The 25,063-nt window shown below is 46.8% G+C and overlaps 1 protein-coding gene across 3 annotated transcripts in view; it reads left to right on the top strand.

The window, feature by feature from the left end:
* The first annotated feature begins 1,217 nt into the window (after nucleotides 1-1,217).
* LOC116996619 (fibroblast growth factor receptor 3) overlaps nucleotides 1,218-25,063 on the top strand; it is a 55,098-nt gene continuing 31,252 nt past the window's right edge. For all 3 annotated transcript variants that reach the window (XM_033060473.1, XM_033060472.1, XM_033060471.1), the window contains exons 1-2: nucleotides 1,218-1,413; nucleotides 22,022-22,285. In XM_033060473.1, coding sequence (XP_032916364.1) covers nucleotides 1,233-1,413; nucleotides 22,022-22,285 — 445 coding nt within the window. In that variant the 5' untranslated portion in view covers nucleotides 1,218-1,232. The remainder of the gene's footprint in view (nucleotides 1,414-22,021; nucleotides 22,286-25,063) is intronic.

Here is a 25,063-nt window from a genome sequence, read left to right as displayed (position 1 = left end):
CAGGTCGGGATTTTTTGGCCCCTTCTGCAGAGCATTTTCAGCTCTGATAATATTTGCGTCTATTTTCAGCGAATGAGCTGCTGTGTCAAGTGGGATTAAAGCAGAGCTGTGACTCTGTATGAGGCAGCTCAGCTCGCTGTCAGCAGTAAGCGGTGCATGCACTTCAGCCACCCGTGTCGGGGGTCTCTGAGATGGCCACAACACCCCGAACCATAACTGTGACAGCGACTAGACATTGCTCTGGTAACTGTAAATGTGACTAGATCCGTTTAGTCAGATTTATTAAAGCAGCTAGTCCAGTTGGCGGAGAAGAACACGCAGAGTGGCGTGGAATGTGTGATTATTCCATCAATGTACCACAGGGTGAGGGGGAGCGCTCGAAGCGGGTGGTCCACTTCGGGTACAGAGTGGCAGCCATGCAGGGGAAATGGGTGCATGGGCCATTTGCCGCTCAAGTGCCAGGCTGAGCAGAAGTGCTGCACGCACACAGAGCTGTCCCCAACCCACGGATCCCCCTTCCCTCCGCCTCTCTCCACAAAACGCGCTGTTCCAGGGCCAGGAGAAGGGACACGCGGGTGACGCGCGGTGCCACTCGCGATCCACCCTGGGAGCGCCGCGCCAACTCCAATCTCCCGTCTGCGGGCAGCGGGTGCCGCTCCTCCCGAGGGCTCGGCGGACACAGCCCCGCGCGGGGCCGGGAGTGAGCGGAGCGGGGCGGGTGGATCGGAGCGGGGCGGGTGGATCGGAGCGGGGCGGGTGGATCGGAGCGGGGCGGGCGCGGCGGGCCCCCCGCGGCGGCGGGGCGGGGCGGGGCGGGGCGGGCGGTCCGGCCCGGCGGGCGGGGACATCGCGGCCGCCCCGCTCCGCGCCCGCTGCGCGCTGAGCAGACGCAGGAGCGCCGCGGCGGCGGGCGGGCGGCAGCGGCGGCTCCTGCGGGCGTCGCTCCCTCCTCGCTCCGTCCCTCGATGCGCGGTGCGCGGCCGGCCGCGGGGCTTGCGCAGGTAGGCGCCCCGCCGCCGCTCGGCGCACGGCTTCGCGCGGCACCCTGCACTTTTTTTTTTACTGCTCCCACCACTTTTTTCCGCCTTTTTTTACTGTTATTTTTCCTGTTTCCTCCTCCGTGCGGGCACCGGGGGCGGGGGTTTCTCGCCCTCCTGCCCGCGCTGAGCGCTCTCTCCCTGTCCCGGCAGCGCGGCGGAGCGGAGCGGTGAGCGGCATGCGGCGGCCGGGGGATGTCTGAGGCGGGCGGTGCGGCGGCGGCCGCGCTGCCCCGGCGCCGCTCCGGAGGCATGCGGGCGGCCTGGGGCTCCGTCTGGTGCCTGTGCCTGGCGGCGGCCGTCGGCGGGATGCCGGCGGCAAGGCGGGGCGGCGGCAAGGCGGCGGCGGCGGCGAGGAGCGGCGGGCAGCCGGCAGGTAAGGGCTGCGCGGCCGCGCACACACGTGCTCGGGGAGGACCGGGATGGGGATGGCTCCAGCGGGTTCGGCGCTGGAGTCGCCGTCCCTGGGCGAGCGGAGCGGGGCGGATGGATGGAGACCGCGGGCGGGAGTTACGAACGCGGCGCCGGGGCGGCTCCACCTCGCCGTGGCTCGGGGTAGTCTCCGAGGCGCTCAGCAGGGACAAAGTGCTTTTGAGAGGATCCCTGTCTGGCAGGGATCTCCCAGCAAGGCGGTGCACGGGGCAGCCCGTGTTACAGCTGGAAGATGCTTGCGTGCGTGTGTAGCGGCGCATCTTCGGCGCACATCGGAAACGCTCTGACTGCGTGTGTTCGGCTGGGAAAAGTAGGGAAAGGTCATTTATATCTGCATCTTGGGAGCAAAAGTGGAGTTGCCTCAGCTCCGGGAGGCACAGGCCGGGTTGCAGCTGACTAAGCGGCTGTGCTGAGGGAGCTGCGTTTTCGGGGAGCCGGTGATGATCTCCCCTGGAGTGGCAGCACTGTAGTTGCAAGTGAAAAAAGTTAACGCGTCGGACAAAAGCTGGGTTTTTTTCTTTTTTTTCCTTCTTCTTTCCGGAGTAATATACGGCGGGTTTTGAAACATCGTGTCTCTCTGATCCGCCTCAGCTGCTACCTGAGTCCCTGTTTATTTTTCAAAGCTCTTTAATGGAAGGGAGCCCCCTTGCAGCCCCCTGTTCCTCCGGTTTGCATGTACCCGGCAGAAAGTTTCCATTGTTCAGGAAAGGGTTTGAAGCCTGTTTGCCAAAAAAGTGACAGGGGAATAAATGGACTTCGTGGAGCCTGGGGGTGGGGGGCATTACTTTCATACCCCTTTTGGTTAAAGCTATAAATCACACCGGGGGTTGGGTTGTTTTCAAGAAAGTCCTAATAAAACACCAGATTCTTAGTGTAACTCGTTTTGGCTCATTTTTCACAGCCAAAGAAATGATTTATGGGGCAACATCGCGGGGACTTGGTCGGAGCAGATGAGGTCGGTGTGCGGAAGGCAGGGGGCAGCCCGTGCTGGCCGCAGGGTGCGAGTGACAGACGCGAAGTGTCCCCCGGCTCCCTCTGGCTGAGCCTGCAGCGCATATTGGTGCTGTCACTTCGGGCACAGTCGGTCCCGTGGGGGCCAGGAGCAACCTCTGTGGCTGCCTCGGTGGTCCCTGGGCTTCCACTCTCACCTTCAGTCCGTAGCTGCGGTTGATAATGTGTTAAAGCGGTGCTAAACCCTTCCCGTGCTCCAAGATACTTTTGCAAGTTAAAGCTGTTGGAATCGGAGGTCACACGGAGGAAGCATCCCTCTGCTGATGGCTGGCGAAGTGAGTGATGGGTTGGGATTTCCAGGGGCTCCTGTGGAAATCCTCGGGACAGGCTCTTACTTCTGGGTCACGTTTCCCCAGAGCAGCGGTGGCACTGTCAGAGGTGTCACTGTCAGAGGTGGCTCTGCTCCCAGGGATTCCTCCCTGAGCCAGGAGGGCTCCCGTCCACCCCAACACCTAGCCATGTCTTTAAGAGTTGCCCCATCACTGGGAGCTGTTGAAAGCTCCGGTGGATGGGGACTGTGAGGGCAGAGAGAGCTTTCAGAGCCAGTGCCTGTCCCACACCTTCCACGTGCGTGGGGAAGCGTGAAGCCGGTGCTGCTTCCCCAGCTGTGCCAGAGCCAGCGCTCTGCGACCGCGAGGTGCACCCGCTGCCTGTCCGACCTGGGGGGGGAAAAGGTTGTGCAAAAGAAACTGTAAAGAATATAAACCTTCAGAGCCAAGTAAAAACACATTTTACTTTTTCAGTCTTTTGAATTGAATGGGAAAAAGCAAATTCTTTCTCCTAGTCAAATGGGCCATGGGTATTGGCTCATTACTGAGGGTTGTTGTTCGCTGGGCTTTGCATTTACAGTCTAAGGCCTTATTTCCATAAAGGGGCTTGGAAGGATTTTTCCCCAGTGATCTAATTCTCCACACGGGGCTGTGAAGGCTATAACAGCTACTGCTTTGTGCCTATACTCAGCTACATAAAAACACACATTGAAGGGAGGGCATTCTCGAGGTATGTGTATGTTTGCTAATATGAATACTGGCTATTAGCGGAGGTGGAGGGGGTGCAGGTTTTAACATCTCCGCAGGGAGGTGTTCGGCTGTTGAGCAGGAAGGAGGCAGATGGCGGGGCTGTTTGCTGAATAGAAGCTAAACTAAAAACACCAGGGGCCTCATCTGGGCTGAGTTTCTCTTCTCTCCCGTTCTTGGGGCTGCTGCAGGAAGAAACAATGTCAAATTTCCCCCCTCCCTCTTTTTTTTTTTTTCTTTTTTTTATGAATGAAAGTAAGAGAGGCGAGGCAGGATTGAATGTGTATGTCAATTCAGGGGGCTATGACAGAGATGATTAGGGAGGTCAGTGAACTCCTTTGCAGCCTTGAGCATGCGGTCACTCTATTCAGCAGCCACAGAATAGACATCAATATAAAAAAAGCCCGTCCAATTTGCATTAGTATTCAGATAAAGATATTACTTCGTACGATTTGTGAATGTCAAGTAATGCTGGCTGTTTTCTTAGAGAGCAGCCCAACTGAAACAGCAGCATTTAACTTTTAAGAAATTCGGATAACCATCCTGTCTCCTGGAGCTGGCTTGTGTGTGTGTGTTGTGTGTGTGTGTGTGTGCACACGGTGTATGTGGAAAAGGCAATTTCTGGGCTCTTTGGGATTTGTGTTGCACTACTTAGCTGCTGAGGCTGGCCGAGGGCATTGAAAGAGTTGTACAGAGAGCTGCTAATGTTTGATCAGGTTTGTGCGGGAAGGGGAAGCGAGAGCTCTCCCAGTCTGTCAGGAGCAAGAACCGAAGTTTCCTTGTGCAAGGAGTGGAGTTGTCACGAGAGTTAATACTACACAGGCAGTTTTTTTGCCAGAAGAGCAGAACAAGGACCGTTTGGGGATTTTGCTTCATGGGAGGGCAAGTACCAATTGCTGTGACTTCTTTGTGTAGAAAGAAGTGGTGATGTGCTGGCTGTGGTGTTTTTCATACAGCTGATGGCAACTGGGCTCTCACAGCCTTCCAGCATGAGCTCAGCGAGGGGTCCAAGGTGTAGGGTACGCTGATCTGTGTCACTGCTTTGTGTATCTGAGCGTTTCAAAGTTCATCCTGAAATTATAGGGGTATTGAAGCCAGTGCCAAATGGCACTGGCTGTTCCTGGAGCTGGCCTTGGGGTTTCTGTGTTCAAACTCTCTGCAGAGAGTCTCTCGTACGTTGATGGTGCTGCTTACTTTGTGCCCTGCACCAGAAATGTTTGAGATTCAGTGGGCAGCTGTGAGGGACAGTTTTGAGATTAAAAGTTGATCCATTTGTTTTCATGAGCAGCAGCTAAAGAGCTAATTAAGTCTTTAATATTGAGACTAGCGTGTTTTACTGTATGCAATAAAATAAGAGGACACAGGTAACTGATGATGAAACATCGCTGCTCTGAAAAAAAAATAAAAAGCTGTTTCTTACCTAGCAGACAGTGAAATAGAAAGTCTGTTCCAGTGCAGAGATGGACTCAATGCATTTAGTAGTAGCTGTATAACATGATGTCTTCTACACGTGCTGACAAGGGTCACTCCAATTAAATCTGAGGATTTTTCTTTTAATTAAGACTTTATTAGCAACTGCTGAGTAGGAAACGTGATGAAAGTAGATCTGAAAATTGTGTAGCAAAGTGTTGATCTGCTAATTAAATCATGCAATTAAAGTAAACCACTCTGACTGGCATGTTAGCTTTTACAATTCCCTCCAAAAAAATCCTCAGTACCTTTTGGGAAGGTGAACCTGTCCTGAAGCCTGTCTGAACACGGGTTTTGAAATTAGGTGAACACCTAAGAAGTGTTGATTTCCAGCATTCCCACTCTATCCAGACCATTTCCATACAGTGGGACCCAGTCTGCTGGTTACACAAAACTGGAATTTTTCATAAAGCTGGAGGAGGATTCCCCTCGCCTTTATAAGGCTCAGAAACAAAATTTTTCCTTTTAAAATATGGTTAGTAACAGTGAACTTTGATATCCACCTAAATGCTTAAAAAGCTGTCCTTTCTGAATACTTATTGTATACACCTACTATTCACTTAGGGATCCTAAAGGGTAGGGAGGGAATCAGCTTGGTTTCTGAGCAATTAATAAAATTTTCAGTTTATAAAAGTGTTGGATCAAAGTGTTTCTGACAGTGATCTCTCGTTGGCATGCAGAACTGTGACTGAAGGCGTTTTCTGCACCTTAATTTTAGCTAAGGTTAGGGCATGGCCTGCTGGTGGCTTTTTCTGGCTGGTCATTGAAGTGTGTAGGATTCAGTGCAGGAGCCTGAGCATGAGCCATTAGGTTTCATGGAGAAGTGGCTGTGTTGTGATTATGGTTTAGCTTTTGGCAATTTTTACTATGTATAAGGTAGACCCATCGGCTTATAACGAATTCAGATTATACTGAAATATAATAATTATAATAAGATAATATATATGACTTTCTGTTTATACTGAAAACAAAGTCAAAATTCCCTCCCCAGTGTTTTTTTCCAGCTCAGCTCAACCTGATACACAGATAAACAATATATCTGGCTATTTTTTCTTATGTTTCCCTGTTAGAATAGATTTCTGTCTTGTCCTTCGTGGGCTACATGCTCATAACTTTCGTGTCCTGGGAGTTTCTGACTCTGCATACCTGTTTCTTCCTTTTTTCCTGACTCTTAAAAAAACACTCCAACCTTGAAATTGCCTGCTGACTCCAAGCCATTCAATAGAGTGGTTTGATGGAGCTGTTTCAGTGTTTGCCGTTTCATCTCTTTTAATAGAGATTAGTGATAAACTTGATTCTACATGTACCAGACTGTATGCCAGAGAGGATGGTGCCTGGTAAAAGTTTGCCTTACACTGGGTTTTTTACAGCAGATGGGAGTCTGGTGCAGCACAGCCACTCGTGGTATGTGGCAGCAAGCAGCCCAGAGTGTAGGAGGAGTAAATCTGAAAGCACCTCTCTGCAAATGCTGGGCTAGAACCCTGTCTGAAGATTCATATAAAGCCAAAAGCACCTTAAAATACCTTATTACACCCTGATTTTTTTTTTTTTTTTTTTGCCTCCTACATAGCTTATCAGTTTAGCAGTTTCCCCTCTTTTGGCTGTTTATCTGGTGGTCTTGCTAAAAAATCCTTTTTCTCTGAAGTAAAGCTGACTCCCCCAGTGTTCTCTTTCTCATACACTCAGAGCTCAGGTTGCCAAGTGCCACAGGTGTGATTTAAAGCTCTGTATGTGTGAAGAAGGGCTTTTATTCCTGCAGTGAATGCTGTATTCCTGGTGTGCTTACCCCTAAAGTATCTGCTCCTTGGCTTGAATGACCAGGAAGTTTCTGCAGTATCAAAAGCAAACAAGAACGGTGAGATACGGGCTGAGTAAAACCTTTAGCAAACTTACTAGTTAAAATGTGAAAGGTAATCAGATGTAAACCTGCCCTATTATTCTGATAGGCTATCAGGGCTTTTGCATTCAGGTGGATAGGAACTAACCAGGGGGTAGTTAAATCAATTTTATTTTTTTTGTGCAGTGACACTCAGGTTACTCAATGTAGCAAACCTGTTTTTGAAGAATAGCAGCACAGTCAAGTAAGAAAACATTTCTCCAGTAACTGCTTCAATTCCAGATGTATTAATCTAAGAAAGGGGTGGTATTTATTGCAGAGGTGGAGGTGGTGTGCTGGCCTTGCTTTCTCAAATTCAGAGAGCAAGGCAAGATAATGAGTTGGTTAAATAAAAAGGTTATATTAAAACTTGGAAGTAGATCTCTTTATCACGCAGAACTGTATGCAAAACAATTGCCATGTGCTTACACGTTTAGCATCTGTGAGATTTTGGGGCTGTGCCATCTCTGCAGGTTGTGAGGGGTTAAAAGAGTTAATAACTCAAGTGAGAAGGGTTCCAAGTTTTTGGGTGAGGAAAGGACGAAGCCCAGGATGGCTCTCTGGAGCAGGCACTGCTCCACAGGCTGCTGTGTGTGCCGGGGCTCTTCCCTGGGAACGTCACAGCCCCAGGACCTGGCACTGCTGTGTGCACCAGTGCAACCAGGGCTGTACTCTGACCCACTGAACTACCTGCAAATGTCACACTGACACTTGGCAGCGTGTTGCTTTGGAATTTTTTTCCCCTTATTTCCTTTTCACCCAAGGAGCCAAGCCAAAAGTTAAGTTCCTTGAGTATGAGGCTTTTAGGGAAATACAGTAACAGGCAATGATAGTGCACCATGGCATGCCAGAAACCTCCAGATGTGGCTTCCCAACTTTTTCATAACTGATGAAAGTGTTTGTGAGTTTGTCTGCATTTAAAACTTTTGCCCTGGAAAATGAAATCTTTTATAGTTGTACTTTGATTTCACTGAGTTACCTTGTGCTGTGCTCAAGGAATCTCACTAAATTATTTCAGTTAAATCAGTAAAGCTTTGGAGACCAATCCTGGGTTATAAGGATTGGACTAGTATCCAGAAGTAATGGATTTTAAGCGTTTTTGAGTTGACCTGGCTTGAGTTGGGTGTAGGGGAGACAGCAAAATAGCTGGGTATTGCTTAGGGGCCAAACCTTGGTGATGTGGTGCGTGGGTGGGTTCTCATGATACCAGGAGGGAGGAGTGATGTACAGTAACAGGCGAGAACGGGAGGACTTCACTGTCAGAGAGCTCCAGGGAGGATGCTGAGGGTGAGAGCATCCCTGATGCTCCTCTCACGAGAGGCAGGCAGCACCTGGCTCTGTGAAAGTGGGATGCAGGCATGGGGAGGGGATTTACTGGGGAGGTCATGTGAAGCCCTGGTGGTGTTCCTGTTCCATGGGGCACTGCAGGGTAACTGGCATCACCCTGAACTGACAGCTCATCCCCTCTTGCTCGCTTCCCCTGGGGAAGGTAAAATACACATCTGTGAAGGCTTTTCTTTGGAGTAAAAAGGAGCTACAGGAGATGTCTCTGGATCCAAATGATGAGGCCAGCTTTTCTCAACCTTCTGCTTTCCCTGTCAGAAAACTGAAAGATCCCAAGAGTTATTTTTAATTTTATTTTGATGCTTGACAGAGCTTGTAAAGATCCTTCATAGCAAATTTGGCTCCCAGTTCGGAGGGTCATTGCTTTCTTTAGGGGTTTTGCCATTCTCTGCTTCTTGTAGTCCTGTAAAAATAATAATGAGGTCCTGATCTTGCGCCTATTGAAGCCTGGGCAAAAAAAGCCCCCATTGATTTCCAAGAGAGCAGGCTGAAGCCCTTCACAGATCGTGGTGGGAGCAGCTATTTAGCATAAGCGGGGATTGTTTGGGAAGTTTTCTAATGACCCAAACATTTTAACAAGCAGAGGAAACTCTGGCGAGTAAAAGGGCTCCCAGTTTGGGGGTGGAGATCCCTGGAACTGGCTTTCAGTGACCTCCCATTCCTCTCTGAGCAGCTGTAACTCAGACCTTCACTTCCCATCTTGCTCTCTGTAACTCCGGCTGGGAGCCCGCGGCAGCGTCACAACCCAAACGCAAGCACCAGGGGCAGCGGGGACAGCCAGCACCCAGCTTCCCTGTGCCTCTGTCCTGAGTCCTCTGTGGAGCTGAGCTGCCCTGCTGGCCACTGTCCCCTCTGCCCCATCCTCACTGCCATTTTATCAGTGTCACCGGCATCAGCCCCAGCGCCGTGAGCAGCACAATGCGCCAGGACAGTGTTAATAATAATCTCTGCAGGGTGAGCCTGAACCCTGGGACCCTGCACCACACAGGAGCCTGTGGAGGAGCCTTCCTGGAGCAGGCAGAGCACAACAAAGTTTTCCCATAGATTTGTTCTTTTTTTTTTTTTTTTTTAATAACCCTGCTTTCATGGGCGAGACTCAAGTACGAGCAATTGCCTCCCAGCAAAATACTTCAGCAGCTTGTGTGGAGACTGTAGGGCCTGAACAAACTGGTGATTTCATTTTTGTGTAAGAATTTTTTAACTTCTCTCTGTAGATTCCCCCAGGAAAGCATTCTGTTTCTAGCCAGTAGCAGGATCTGTGTAAGATGAGCCAAGATGTGCCTTGGGAGATGGGAGTATCACAGCTAAAAGTGAAGAGGAGAAACCCAATTGCAGAGAGAAGGTTAAGGAGTTCTGAGTGTGCCCTGACAATTAGCATGTTCAAGTGAAGATAAATCCTCAATGAGCCTTTCTTTAATTAAAAGAATGATTGGAATTAGGAATAGTACCATCTCTTCTGATCAGTATCATGACTATCTGTACCAATAAAGCATTTCTGAGCAGGGAGAAAAGCACCAGATTTTAATCTTCCTTTGGTAGCCGATATGTCTGCCTTTTGCAAGGGCATATTTCCCCCTGTCTTGGAGTACCCAGGCTTGTTGACAGTAAACAACTGTCACTTGGCAGTTTATGAAAGAGGAATGTTTAAGAAAACATGTCCAGTTTAAATAGTTATGTTAATAGGCTGGGGATTGATGCAGAAGTGAGGGGATCTGGTAATGGAGGTACATAAATTAGCTGGGATTTAGAATCGTGGAATGGTTTGGGTTGGATGGGACCTTAAATATCACCCTGTTCCAGCCTCCAGTAAAAACTGTGTAAAAAAAGAGTTGAATGCAGCTGAGGGAGAAAAATTAAAAATACTTCTCATTTTTACAGTCAGTGTGTTATGCATGAATTGACAGCTTTCTGTGAAAGCATAGGTTTTTTTTTTTTTCAAAGAAAATTCCTAAAGTCTCTTTTTTCCAGCACATGGTGGGTTGGGCCCTGGGAGGCCCCTGGTTGGGTTGAGCTGCAGGGCTGGGAGCCCAGTGCCCCCACTGAGTGGCCCAAATGCTGCTCCCAGCTCCACAGGCAGCATTTGGACCTTGCAGCTGCCCTGCTGCATCCCCAGCCTTTGCCTCGCAGGGGTGATCGCAAGGGGAGGCTGCAAGGAAACTTGGCCTCTGATTTCTAAGTTGATGAATTGCAGAAAGGAAGGGGTGGGGTGGGGAGTGAGGGGAAAATAAGGAACAGCAGATGGTGTCCTCTCTGCATCCCTGCCCGAAGTTGCTACAAATCCATCACCCACCTTCTTTCCAGTTAAACACTGGTGGATGTAGTGAGAGATGAGTGAGTGCAAAGCGTTTGTTCCAGCTCAGCCCAAAGTCATCAGTGTCAAAATATAATGAGTGGGGGCCTGGTATCAGGCACTTGAAATCTGTAATCAAGTATAAAAACTATCATTCAGGCTTTCCAGGCTCCTGGATCATCCAGCTTAGGAAGAAGGGTGTAAGTGGCTAATGGGGGATAGTAGCATTAGTCTTGAAGATACTGGATAAAACACTCTCCTGCACTCCTGGGATATAATATAAATACAGTGGAGTTTAAATACAGAGTACTGGGTTACAGATACCCCAGGCTGAAGAAAAATATCTCAGAGAAGAGCATCTTGACAGCAGCACCTTCTCTTGCCCTCGTTGCAGTTAGGGCAGAGAGCTGGAAGGCAAATGGGAACCCCCAGAGTTTTGACAAAAAGGTCACACTCAATTTTCTTCTGCCCAGTGGTTCAGTTAGTATTGCCATTAATTGAACTAGGAGGCAAAGGAAACCTGAACTTGAAGCCTCCTACTACAGCAATGCTTTGCTATCTGCCCAGTCAAAAAGGAAAATAATGCCTGGGAAGTGTTGATGGGCTTGTGCTGGGGTTCTAACCTGTGAATTACTTAGTGAAGGAATGAGATTTCTGCCTCATTTTTAAGTGCAGGAGTGCTGGCATCTTGGATTTGAGGAAGCAGTGGATTTCTCCATAGGAAAAGTCTTCATGAAGGGGAGGGAAGCACAGAGGAGACAACAGGGGTTCTCCTTTGCCCTGTGTCTCTCAATGCAGACACAAAAAGGGGCAGGTTTGTACCCACCCCTGTGGTCTGGGTGGTGGCTCACTGCCTGATCCTGGGTCTGGTGACCCTGAGCAATGCAAATCCTTCCTGTAACGAGTCACCTGCATGCTCTGAACAAGATTGTCTTGTGGGTGGAATGTGGTAGTTCTGGCAAAAAAGGGCTGAAACCTCCTCAGGTGCTTTGAAAACACATGTCATGTAAATGTTTGAAGTAGAGGTTTTCTCCCTCTCTGTCCCCTCCTCCCAGTGCATAGCAAATGAAGTGCAGACAAGAGGCGCAGTTTTTGCAGGGATAACTTCACCCAGTGCTTGAGCCCAGCTGTTTTGGGCATGAGAAGGAGCAGTTGGAGGGGTGGCATGGGATGTCTCAGGGCAGGCAGCAAGAAAAGATGACCCTGGATTAGCCACCCACCCCTATAAAGGGAGCATAGGGGGCAGAATGCTGTGTGCAGCTCTTGCTCCATTTATGGGTTATATATCCAGGGAGGTTGTTCAGCTTCTTGTCTTCATGAGTAGTGCAGGGTGGTGGTTCAATCCTCCCGAGGGAGTATGGCAGGAGCTTAGCTTTGGTGCCTGACTTTCAGACAAACCCAGCCCCTGGTGGCTGCTGGGATCAGTTTTTATCATTATATCTTCCACCTGCAGAGAGAAGTGGCTGTTTTCTTTCTCCCCTGGCTTGCCTGCTGCTCTGACCATCTTTGGCATCATCTAATTCTTAGAGGCTCATTTGCACAGAGAGAAATTTATAAGGTGGAGAAAGGAAAGGAAAAGCTGGGAAAATCAGAGTCAGAAGGATGGGGAATATATCCCAAAGTGCCTGTGGATGGTTCCTGGTTCATGCAGGTAGGACCAGTCATGTCCTCTTGCAGGAAGGTGGAAATAGCCCTCTGCAGAGGGTCTGCATTTCCTTACAGCAGGAAGGAAAATATACTTAAAATATCTTTGCATAGAGGTGTCTGCCCTGCCTCTGGAATTTCTGGATCCTAACGTGGTGCAGGTTGTAGATGATTATTTGGGAGCACTAAAACTGCTTGAAGGCAGTGGCGACAGAGACACGCATGACTTCCTTGAACTCTCTCTTAATTTGTAAAGTGGAGTCCAAACCCTGCTGTAATAGATAGGGTTACTGGAGACCATTAAAAGGTCCCTCCTGGTGAACCTGATGCCCTGGTGCTGCTGCTGGAAATGATAAACCTCTGCATTCAGGTTGGATGGTATGCCATGCCCTGCGTGTATGCTGTATGCATGGAAGCCACTGAGTCCTGCTATTTCAGGGGTTGTTTTCCAGGTCTGTTTTCTATAAGCCTGTAGACTCAATACAAATAAAGAACTGACTAAATTTCCTGTGAGAAGCGCGGGACAAACACTAAGTGTGGGATTTGAATGCAAAAAGGTGAAAACACAAATGTATATAGAAACAGCAAGTCAAACAAGCTGAAAAAATATTGTAAGGTTGATTTAACAGAGTAGTGAACTCAAAGCTGTCTAATCCCTTTAGCAGCCTTCTTTAAAGAGGAGAAATAAAAGAATTTTTGACATTACTTCTCTACCATCTCTCACAACTCTTTCTAATAATGCTGAAGGATAAGAGCTGAGTTTAGCACAAGGACAAAGTGTTGCAGCCTTAGAGGTGTTTTCTAAATAACAAAATCTTCATTTGTCATTTGTGGCATTAAAGTGGATCAGACTTCCTGAAAGGAGATTACTGTTAAATTTCTCCAACTGGGTACCTGGCACCTAAATCTCGCTTGAGACTCTGAAATAGTAAGCTTGGTTTTGAAAGATGCTGAGCCCGGTCAGGCTCTGCATTTAAATCACTTAAGCACTCTCAAAATCTGGCTATTCATTTTGATGCATAGATATGGATTTCTGGACTTAATCACCGACCTTTGCATTTCAAATGTTTGACCTTTGTTTTCTTTACTAAGTATGCAGACAGAGCGGCCCCCAAATTATTATTGTTTTTCCCTTTTACACAGCTGAAAACAGCCAGCAGAGAAGACTTGAAGTTCTGCATCTTATTACTAAGAAATAGAGATTTTTGAGAAACAGCATTTTGTGTTATTCAAGGGAAACTTACAAAAAGGGGAATATTTTCTTATTTTCATTCACGTGAACATGATTCTTCATATATCTAAAACCCGCAATCAGTTGGGAAGAAACCCACCCAAACTACCCTAAACCTTTGCCCTCTCTTAATCCCTGTACAAGAGGGTGGTTTTTTTTAAGATGTGCTTTTGCCCCCCCTGAAATAAAGGCAATTGATAGGCTCATAAACAAATACCAAACATTAAGTCCTAATCTCCATACAGAGGAGCCTGACCCTTTTTATGGAGAGAGAGGGTAGAGGGAGGAAACGGGGCCAGGAGTTTCAGGTTTAATGCTTATTAAAGTTTTAGTGGGTGGGAAAATGCAATCAATAAATTTTGTTTAATGCCTCAAAACTGGTGTTAGTTTTCACTAGCTACACCGGAGAGTAGTTTTCATTTTGAAACTAGGACACTCGTAGTTGGAATGACAATTAATGTGGAGTGAATATGGTCCCAGTTGGAAGCCGATTTTTTGAATAGCATGAGAACTGCCCCCACCTCCCTGCCTTGGCTCCAAAGTGGGGTAGCTTCCGTTTTTAATTAGCAAACCCGGCAAAATTTAGCTCATTGTGTCTTTCTGATCCTTTGGCCCAGTGGATAGCTTGGGTTTCTCCATCTTGCTGTCTTGAGGCTGTTCTTTTTATTTTTTTCCCTTCAGTTTTGGTGCGGGAAGGAAAGGAGGGCTTCAGGATACTTAGGATTAAAGTCATTGTTTGGGGGTATTTGCAGCCAGCTGCCTGCATTAAATGAAGATTAGAGGAGTGCACATTAAAAGTGCAAGGGAAATGCAGAGGACCTGGGATTTGGGAGCTGCATAGCTGTGAACCGAAGGGGAAAGGTTGGGGCTTTATGGCAAATTTTTTCTGATGCCATGTGATCTTAAAGCCCATTTCAGAAAGCATCACAAGTAGCTTCCAGGGCAAAACTGGCTTGGGAACTGGAAAGGGAACAGAAGCATTTGCATCCCTTAACAAGTTCCTCTGAGGTAAACCTAAACTTTTGAGCCTGGGAAACTTAGGTATTTCTTAAAAGTTCATTGGCAAGAGCACTTAAAAGGTGGTGAGATTTTGATAGAAGTGACCAAGTAGCTGAAAGCCCACCCTGGAGGTCAAAACTCCAGCAGTAATGAACTTTTGCAAGATTTTTAGGAAGGAAGGTATAGAGAAAGAGCCCAGGAAAAAAAAAATAACCGGAAGAATCATTCAGCAACATTATGAGAGAGTTAAAAAATATTTCCAAAGATACAGCTGCTCTCCTTTCCCTGTGCTTTGTGGAGCAGTCATTTGTGCAGGCTGTGTCCTTGTGGCAAACTCTGCTAATTGCCTGGGGAGTGTCACCTACAAAACTCCTGTGTGTCACCTACAAAACCAGACTTTGCTGGCCCTGCAAAGCTGGAGGGAGGCTGTGGTGCACTGATGCTGAAGAGCACAGGTTTAGCAGGACCAGGTGCTGCTCTGATGGAGTCTGGGGCCAGCTTTGCCCAATCCATTGGGATGCTGGGAAGCCTCATTCTGTGCCTCAGTTTACATAGCTGCTGCCACTGGCTTTGGAAGGGCTTGTGGTAGCTGCTTGCTTGCTGCAATGATGAGAGATTTTTGGACTTCCTCAGGCATGTAGAGCAGAAATGTAAAACATCAGCCGCTTTGTGGTGGGATCTGCCTGTCAGCATCAAGCTGGGATGCTCCTGCTGTGCTGAGAAAAGCTGAGGCCAAGTTGGCCCCTGCTCTTCAGAGGCAGCAAGAGGCAGACACCAGAAGGATGGCAGCAGAGTCTCCTGTGCTCCCCAGGGACCAGCCCTGTGGATGTCCCATCCCTCTGAGCGCAGAGCAGTGGGTTGGCCATGAGTGGTGTGGATTGGCCATGAGTGGTGTGGGATGGCCATGAGTGGTGTGGGATGGCCATGAGTGGTGTGGATTGGCCACGTTTGGCCACCGTGGTTGGGTGAGGTGGTCAGTGTGACCTGTGGCCAGCAACTGCAGGGGTGTGCTGGCCATGCCAGGCTGGGACTGATGTCACCCCCACCCTGCTGAGAACTGCTGCAGCTCATTGCCGCCCTCCTTGAGGAGAGCACAGAGCCTCTGGCACTGGGAGAGCAGGAGCTGGGAGCTCTGATAGCCTGGGGACCTCATCCACTGCTCCCTGTCCTGGGGAGACATTTCATATCAGTTCTTTTATTTCTGTTAAAAAAGCTCAGCACAGAACTCTGAGCTAACTAGATACATACAAGTGGTGTTCATTCCCTGTTCTGAGTGGGGAACCAAGTGTTTGCTTGCACAGTCTGGCTGGATTTTGAGGAAAACTCCCCATCACTGTTCCTTTAAGCCAGGGATTCCCAGCTGAAGGCTGTCCCTGGGACTAGATCTGGGCTCTCAGCAGCAACCAAAGCTTTGTGCCTTTTGGAGGGGTTTACATTCCCATTTTTTAGGTGTAGCCAGGAGACCCCTTTGATTTGTTCTCTGGTGGGGTTTTTTTTGTCCTCCTCAGGACTACCAAGTGTCAGAGGGAAATCCTCCTGGCCGAAGTGTTTTTGTAACTGTTTTAGCTTTGTGACAATTTATTTCTTTAAACTCTCTGTGCCTGAATTGGGTGATCTAAGAAAACAGTCCATTAAAAGGAGGATACTGTAGAGTCCTGATGAATCCTGTTTTCTACTTGGCCGATGGAACAGAAAGCTAATTGCCAGTAGTAAATCCATTCAAAGGAGAGCTGGAGGGAGGGAGAAAAGCCAATATTCCTTCTTGAATGCCATTTAATCTCTGAAACCTTTCATGCAGATGTAAATTAGGATTTGCACAACAGAGTCAACAGTTGCTCCGTAGATAAGGCAGATTTGCAACATCTGCTTTTTCCATTTTGGAAGCTCTTCCAAAGTCGCTGTCGGGGATAGCCAAGCTAAACAGTAGAGATTTTTTAATTCCTTTCCGTAATCTCTTGTTTATAAAGAAAGCTGCATATGACAGAACTAAACCTGGTTATTGTCCTGCTAATTCTCTAGGAAAAAGGTTTGCTTTTCTCCTAAAGCAGATAGAAGAAAACCCCCACGGGGTGGTAACACAGCGCAGATACTTGTTCATGTCTTTGAAAGAAATGTCTGGTAACAATCGCATAGGCCACTGCAGTGGAAATACAGTATAACCAGTCTACTTTGCATTATTATTATTATTATTATTATTACTATTATTATAGCTGTTTTAAGCTTTTCCAGGAGAACTGCCTCCTCCCAAGCAAATATTTGCAATATAGGAAAGATAAAGTGGTACCTTTGAGTGGTCTGGTCTAGGGGAAGGTGTCTTTGCCGTGGCAGGGGTGTTGGATGAGATAATATTTAAGATCCCTTCCAAGGCAAACCATTCTGTGATTCTATGATTCTGTGAAATAATGGAGGCAAACCCTTTTCAGATACAATTATCTAAAGACATATTTTTATACCAGAGTTTAAAGATATAGATATTTTATTTTTTCAGTATTTTATTTCTGGGTGTGAGCCCCACTGAGCAGGGGAGATAACCCAGTAAAAAAAAACCACTGTGCGAGGTGATACTGCTTCAGCAAAGCATCCTGTGCTGCTGTAATTGCCAGAGTAAAGCCCCTTCTTCCCAGGATGGCTGCAGCCTGACACTGGGAAGTGTGGTGCAAGAGGGGTCTTGACCTCAGAAGGGGAAAGGAGGTGGGGAAGAGAGAAAACAGAATGCTTTATATAATCCTGTTAATTTTATAAATAAAATATAAGAGAAAATATACACACAAAATACTTCCTGTAATATCACGCATGTATTTGATATATTTGCTGTGCCAGGCTGGTGAGGTGCCTTTTGGGGTGATAGGACCATAGCCAGACAGGGATGTTCCACCTCTGGCACTGTCACAGCTGTGCAGAGAGGAGGGGAAGCTGTGCCCTGCATAAAGCACTGCCAAATAAATGAATAAATATAAAATACCCCATCAGCTCCCTGCAGAGCAATGAGGGTATGCACACACTGCATCCCTCCCTCAATCTTACCTGCCCTGAGAAGGCAAATTCCTGGGGAAACAGGTGATGCCACAATCTCCTCATGCCCACTTCTCACAGGGGTTTGTTTGGAGGCTCTCATATTCCCCCAGGTCTTCCTCTCTGGGAGAAGGAGACAGAGGGAGTAGGGATGTGAGTTCTGTGCATGGCATGGTTCCTGTGGGGAGGTGACACTGAGGCCACTTGTCACTTTTCCTCACTACTTTTTAGATTTAGACAGGTCTTAAAGGAACAATATTTGACAAGAAAAATGTTTTATTTCCCTTCTGAGAAGTTTGCTCTTCTCAGTGCAGAGGTCCCAAGGTGAGGTGGGGAAGTGACTCTATCCCAAGAACAGCCACACAGGTATTGTGAAAAACACCTGAATATTATTCACTGGGTGGATAATACTCTATTAACACAGGTAGGACACTTATTTAAAATAAACCAGGGCTAAACATACAGGCCACAGTGCTGGTCTGAGTCTGGAGATGGTGTAAATGCTCTTTGCCACCACAGCTATGTTCATCCCCCTAATGCTGGATTTTTTCACACACCTCCAGCAATTATTCACCAGCTTGCTGGCTGGGACTGTGATCCCCTGGGAATGGGATAACAAACTCAACAGGACAAAGCTCTGACGTGGCTGTTGCCCTGTGATCCTATAATGTATCCTGTCACGGTGGATTTGGTGCAATAAAATACATAGAACAAGAAACGATTTCAAATGAACCTGAGGAGAGAAATGCGTGCGGCGCTGCTGTCTCTGTGCTTGTTAACATGCCAAATTGTCCAGCTTGAAAAGGGAAAAATATGATCTGCTCAGAACTGAGCCTTAGTCCCTTCCAGCACTGGGCTGTGAAGCAGTCCTGGAAAGCCTCTCAGGAATTGCCAGGGTTCGGGGTGGGTGGGGACTGGTGGTACTGAAGGTTGTGTGCCGCTGTGTTGGGGGAGTCCCAGTGTGGTTTGGGTTGTGTGGTGGATGTTCCCCTGCTGCAGGATGCCCAGTGAAGGAAAAGGATGGTGATGATGAAGGATGCATGTACCCCACCAGAGCAGTTCCTCAGGACACTCCTGAGTACTTCAGTGTTTGAAAAAGTAGGGTTGTGGGAAGTTATTCCGGGGGAAAAATTAAAGGTGAAGAGATAGACATTTTCTGGAGCCAGAACCCAGCACCCTGTGAGGTGACAGGGGACCCTGGGGCTCCCTCACCCCTCCCTGCGAGCCTCTGCTGCCCAGGAGCAGTCCCCAGCAGCATCTGGAAATGGTTCCTGACACCCAGGAGGAAATCAGGCAGGCTCTAGGTTGGTTTGGATTTTTGGGGGGCTATAAGCAGCCTGGGAATAGCCCACCACCCTCCATGTCCTTAGCAGCCCAGGGGCAGTCTACTACCCTCCACCTCTTCCTCACCCTTTTATGCCTGAATAATAAATAATTTAAGAGCTGTATGCATTAGGACCAAAATAAAACATTTCCAGGCTCAGCCAGAAACAAGTATTGATGTCTGAGAGGAGCAGACAGCTGATGGAAATACCGACACACTTAAGTACTTGGAGCTGTGAACCACACAGAAAGTGAATTATTGCTGGGATGAGCCAAGCAGCTACAGAGATGAAGTATCTTATCCTTATAAGTGAATGCATACAAAAGCATTTCAGCGTTGCTGGGCCAACTGCTCCTCATTGTGGAAGGTGTTTCCAGCCAGTTGCTGCCTTTTTGCTCCTCTGAACAGCTTAAAAATGGTCTCTTTCTCTGTAGTGTGTTTGCTACCAGCAGTGATGATGCTGCAAGTGCTGATCTCCATCAGATGCATCTCTTGGTGTTTCTCAAGTCATTACTGCTTTGGCTAAACTATTAATTTGTTGGAATTTAGTCATACCTTGGGAGCCCACAGCCCAGATTGCCTCTTCCTCTCGAAGAGCCTGTTAAAGCTGCAAATGTGTTAATCCCTGCTCTGCTGGCAAGTGGGCTCCTGTAACCCCCACACGAGTTAACTCCCTGGTAATTTATACCTGTGTGTTGTGGGTTAACCCTGTCTGGGAACTCAGCAAACTGCAGCTTGCTCACCCCATCTTGGAGGATGGAGGAGAGAATTGGAAAAGTGTGAAAATTCTTACAGGTGGTGATAAAGACAATTTAATAAGAGAAGCAAGGGCTGTACACAGAAGCAAAGCAGAACAAGGAATTATTTCACCATTTCCCCAGGCAGGTGTTCAACCATCCCCAGGACAGCCAGGCTCCCTCTTATGGTCACTAAAAAAGACAAATGCCACCACTCCAAATAATCCCCCTTCCTCCTCCTTCCCCCAGTTTTAGTGCTGAGCATGGTGTCATATAGTCTGGAATATCCCTTGGGTCAGCTGGACTCAGCTGTCCTGGCTGTGTCCCCTCCCATGTTTTTATCGCTGGAGAGGTGGTCTCAGAGGGAGCAGATTCATCTCTCCTTCATGTCTTGGTGTCTCTGGTTGAAAAGGTGTTGGAAACACCAGCACCAGCAGCTGGAAGGCAGGAAGGAGCTGCTGGACTCTGGCCATGCTGTGAGAGATGTGAGCTTTGGTTCCCTGCTTTGAACTCCTGCTGTTTTAAGCATGGAAATGAGACTGTCTCTGCTTTCAGATTTATCTTTGTACTTGAAAGCTATATAAGGAATGAGAGTAAAAGTTGGTTCTCCAAGGTCACAGTTGGCAAAGTGCTTGAAAGCATTTGAGTGCCCATTTAAATACTTTGTGGAGATCTCCAGTTTGGGTCCTGTTTATTTTTCAAGCCAAAAGTATATAAATAAAAGTTTGAAAAACAGTTAAGAGAAGTGAGATTAAGACCATTAGTAGCATTCTTCTTTTAATTCGCCACTACATCTTTCCCAAGATTATGCCCAGTCAGTAGGAATAAAGTCACTAGAACCAAACTTTGCATCACAATGTCTGCTGGAGAGCCACTGGGGAGATTGAGGGCAGAGATGCCAAAATGAAGTTGTCAGAAAGAAGAGATGTTGCTTCATTCCACAGAAGAACCTTGAGACCCCAGTCCATCTGCTGAGTCTTACTTTCCTCTTCATTCCAACATTCCCTGTATATATTTTATAAAAATTCTTCGTCGCTTTGTCATTAACCCAGGTTCATTATGGTTTTCAAAAAAGAGTTATTTTCTTTTAAATGGCTAACCAGTACAGTTTGGCCTGTGTTTAGTCTGTTCTTGTTCCTGTTCAGTAGGTTTATAATACAAAAGCCAAAATATACAGGTCTTGATCATTTGGCAAACAGCTTTGGTAGAACTTTTGTGTGGAGGAGTTGTACAGTTGTGTGGGGTTTGTTTTCCTGTAGATTAAATTAGCAAGAGTTAGTACTCAGTCTTGCAAGTCCAAAGCTGTCCACAGGGCTGTTTAATTTGAAGCCAAAGTTGGTACCAGTGAAAAAATCCTCATAGTCTAGAAGGAGGAAAAAACTTGAACAGTTAAACCAGAATATTTCTTGACCATATTTTCCCCAGAGATGTATCCCAGCTGGGAAGAGACCGTGGGTGAACACTCAAATGTGGCAATGAGTGCTGGTCTGATAGCAAGGATATTCTGCATGGAGTTCAGTCCACTTCTTTGATTTACTAAAAGTATATGCTTTCCAGGAAAAATTTTATTAAAAGGGAAAAAACCCAACACCCTGTACCTTTGACTGCATGAACACCACACAACATCCTGGCCAAACCATAAAATATTTGAGTTGGAATTACTGCTGTGGTATGAGGAAAGGCTCTTTGTAATCCCAATGAGTGTGAGCTTTGCCTCCTGTGAGACAATACCTCCCATCACAGACCACCTTTTCAGGCCTCCAGAATCCTTTCTTTCTACCCTGCAAGACTGTTGACTGCAACATTTTTGTATTTTAAATCTTTACATTTATACAAGGATGAAAAGAATAAAAAACATGCGTGACATGAAAAGCAATACATTTTCATCATATAGCCTGCTCCAAGTCTTTCACCTCAAGGCAAAGGAGCAGCCTGAAGCCAATGCTGCATCCTCAGGCATTTGGAGCTGCTGTACCTGCATTGGTTTCACAGTGAAGTCATAATCTATGAATATGTCTTTGATTCTGCACTTTTGTTGCACAGAAAATAACTTTAGCAGGAACCTAGTGATGGTTTCATTAATTTTAGCTATTCCAGCCTGCATCTTCTGTCCAGCCTTCCACCTGTTTTCTTCAGCCCACAGATGTTGCCTTTTGGTCACCCAGAGTCACATAAGAAATTTGGTTTATCCCTGGTTCTCTTTCTTGTGTCCTGTCCTTGCTGGATCTCCTAGAGTTTGTGGACAGACTCACAGGAATAAACAAAAGGAGGTTCAGAGACTGAGCTTGCCAGCACACACTTATTTCTGCCAGATCAACCCCCTCACATGCAACACTGGGTGTTGCAATGACCCTTCTAGAGATCTGTGCTGTTTCTTGTGATGCACCAGGTGGGGTGGACGTGGTTTGGTTGCCACAGGGTCAGAGCCATCCTTGTAGACCAGCCACAGACCTGACTGTCTTTGCACAGCAAAGGGAAGGTCTGGGCACATGGAACCATCAGTGGAGCAAATACAAGATATGTTTCTTTTTTAAACACCCTTTCTGTCTCTGACATCTGCTGTTATTTATTCATCTCCATTTCTTTCTCCCTTTGCAGAATACTTGAGGAGCGAGACCGCCTTTCTGGAAGAGCTGGTGTTTGGAAATGGAGATACCATTGAACTTTCCTGTAACACCCAGGGCTCTTCTGTGTCTGTTTTCTGGTTTAAAGATGGTATTGGAATTGCACCTACCAACAGAACTCATATTGGACAAAAACTGTTGAAGATAATCAATGTGTCATATGATGACTCGGGGCTGTACAGTTGCAAGCCAAGGCATTCCAACGAGGTCCTGGGAAACTTTACAGTCAGAGTTACAGGTATGTGCAGAAATACAGCTGTTTCAGTGATTTTCTATTTTTTTTCTTTTTTTCTTGGTGGTTTTGTTTGTCTGTCCTTGGAGGGTCTGTGATTAGACTGACAAAACAAACCAATAGAAGAATGCCTGCATGTCCATACCAAATGTTGAAGCTTGATGTTAATACTGAGAGAAACTAGTGCTAGTCAGATTAAACCTCAAATCCCCCTTAGCACTCAAATAGATGCAATGCTACATGTGCCTTTGAAGTCTTTGTGAGTGGGTGAACTGTTAAATGATGTTTTCCATGTTATGTGACAAATCAGTGGCTAAATTGCACCTAAAAGCTGGAAGTTCCTGAAAACTGTTTCTCTGTCATAGCTGGTAAATCTTTGCCCTCCATCACAGTCATCACAAATTGCTAGCTTGTTTTGGAGGTAGCTGTGATGTATCCAAAATATGTGCTTCATCAAAGGTACTTGTTGGGATTCATCTATTGCAAACAAGTGCTGTGTTAGCAGAGCACATGCTGTCATTTGCTTGGCCATATTTTTTGTGATGAGGACAATAGAAGAGAACAGCTACAAGCTGTCCAAGCTTGGATCACTAAACACAGAGTGTGTCCCGGTTTAAAGGGACAGTATTACCAGGAAAAGGGAATTCAGGAACTCGCAGGCACAAAAAAGGTATAGGTTGGGAATAACAGTTCTTTACTGAAATATTTATAAGACAAACAAAAACAGCATCAGCTATACGAAAGAAAAAAAAACCAGTGACAGAACAGAATGGAATTCAGTCCCAGTCCCTTTTTCAGTCACCGATGGCTCTCCGATGGACCAGGGCGGGCGGCTTCTTAGTCGCGGCTGCTGCAGGGGCAGGGGAGGGGGCGAGGTAGCTTCACCACCCCAGGTGGAAGAAAAGGGTGAGGAAGGAGCTCTGCTCACCGTGAGCGTCCCAGTTCCCAGTTGTTCAGAGGAAACAGCAAGCTTTAGCAGTCCAAATCCAAGAAGCCTGATCCCAACAGGAGAAACGGAACCTCTCTCCTCGAGTTCGGCCGGCGAGCTGTGTAGTTCTCCTACCCCCAGTGTCCTCTTACTTGCGGAACACAAAAGCAGGACTCCACCTTTCCCTAATGGGCCATCATTGCTTCAGCAGTCCTTTATCTCCAGCTCTTAACGGCTAATAGGAGAGCCATCCCGGCTAGCTTAACATAATAATGGAAAAAATTTCTAAACCTCGCCAACCCACAACAGAGTGCCAAAAAAATCTGTTGTTTCCAGATAGCTAACCACCAACACAAAGGTCATTTTCATTATTTCAGGCTGATGCATTAGTAGATGGATGCTTATCACTGTGAGCAGATAAAAAAATCTCCTGATCACAAGTGATAAGCCTGAATTTTCAGGTGAATTAGCCCCTTGTGGATCTCAGGATTCGAAAACTTTCATTTGCCCTTGTACTGTTGGAGCTTTTTCAAAAATCCTTGAATAGCAGGTCCTTTCTCCAAAAGTTGAGTTCCCTCAAAAAGTAAGGGTCTCTGTTTGAAACCCAAACACTGAGATGTTTGTGACTGTGAATCACATCCACTCCATAAAGAGCTTTCTCATGCAATAGGACTGTGTGAGAGAAAACCATCATGAGAATAAAAGCTCGTTTCACCAAGCCTTTAGCAACATCTGCTTTTTATTGAGCGTTACTGGAGATTGCTGTGAATGCTTCAAGGTCATATCAATTAAATGGTTAAAGAAGTATTTGGCCCTTGAAAGGCTTTCTTGAGCTAGGTAAGATTATTGGGGCTATCCAGCAAACTGCAGGTTGTTAGAAATGTTACTCTCTTTTTTTTCCTAAGTGACATGAAAATGCTTTTGAGTTCAAGGGGCAGCAGGGGAGGCAAGAGAGGGCAGCTGGTTACATGCTCAAATGAAACAGCTGCCAGCCCCCAAAGTTTGTAAAGTGAGAAATTGTTTTTAATAGTGGAAGGTCTGATAATCCTCTGCTTTTAAAAAGTTTAAGCCCCTGTATTTTTCCTCTTCACTAATAATAGCTAATAACAGCTTAAGAACTAGCAAGTAACCTGAACCTACTTTCTGACAACATTATGAGTCTTTGATTCTATTAGCCCACTGTCATTACCACCAAAGTGCTGGTAATGTGGGAGCCTACTTTTTAGCTGTCAGCAGCACTTGTTTTAAACTTTGAAGCCCTGCTTTATGTGGCAATAGTGGTGCCTCTCATGTACTCAGATATTTCTTCATAATTAGTATTGATTGCTCAGTGTGGCACTGCAGAGATGAGACTGTGATCACAGATTTGTGGTTTGTGTCCCCTATTCTTAAAGGTAATGCCAGCAATTAGCTCAGGTATCTGGTCAGGTGTTCATGTGGTTATTTGATGTTTGGGGCTGGAGTTATTCTCTGTGTTAAACTGGTTTAAAACTGTACTAACAAACTGGAATTGCTCTGATGTGTGTTCTTAAGTGCAAAACTACACTAGGTGTGTTTGGAATAGCTGATTCACACTTCAGTTCCATTTTGAGAGATGCTTCCAGGTCCTAGGGGCATGTCAGGATTTTCCTACACAGAGCCATGAGAACTGAGTCTGCAGCAAACTGTGCTCTGCAGTGACTCTGACTGCACAGGGGGATGTCTGATGCTGGAAGCAGAGCTAGTAGATGCTGGAGCTGGCGTTCAAGGACCAAGAACCAGGCTGGTTAATAGCAGGATTTGATCTCTAAAATCCCTCTCTTGACAGACAAGGGGCTTGAGTGTTTTGCTAGTTTACAAAAAGAAACATACTGTCC

The sequence above is a fragment of the Catharus ustulatus genome, chromosome 5 (assembly GCF_009819885.2).
Source record: "Catharus ustulatus isolate bCatUst1 chromosome 5, bCatUst1.pri.v2, whole genome shotgun sequence".
Lineage (NCBI taxonomy): Eukaryota > Metazoa > Chordata > Aves > Passeriformes > Turdidae > Catharus > Catharus ustulatus.
The sequence above is the reverse complement of the archived record's forward strand: the minus strand, read 5'-3'. Positions and strand labels throughout refer to the sequence as shown.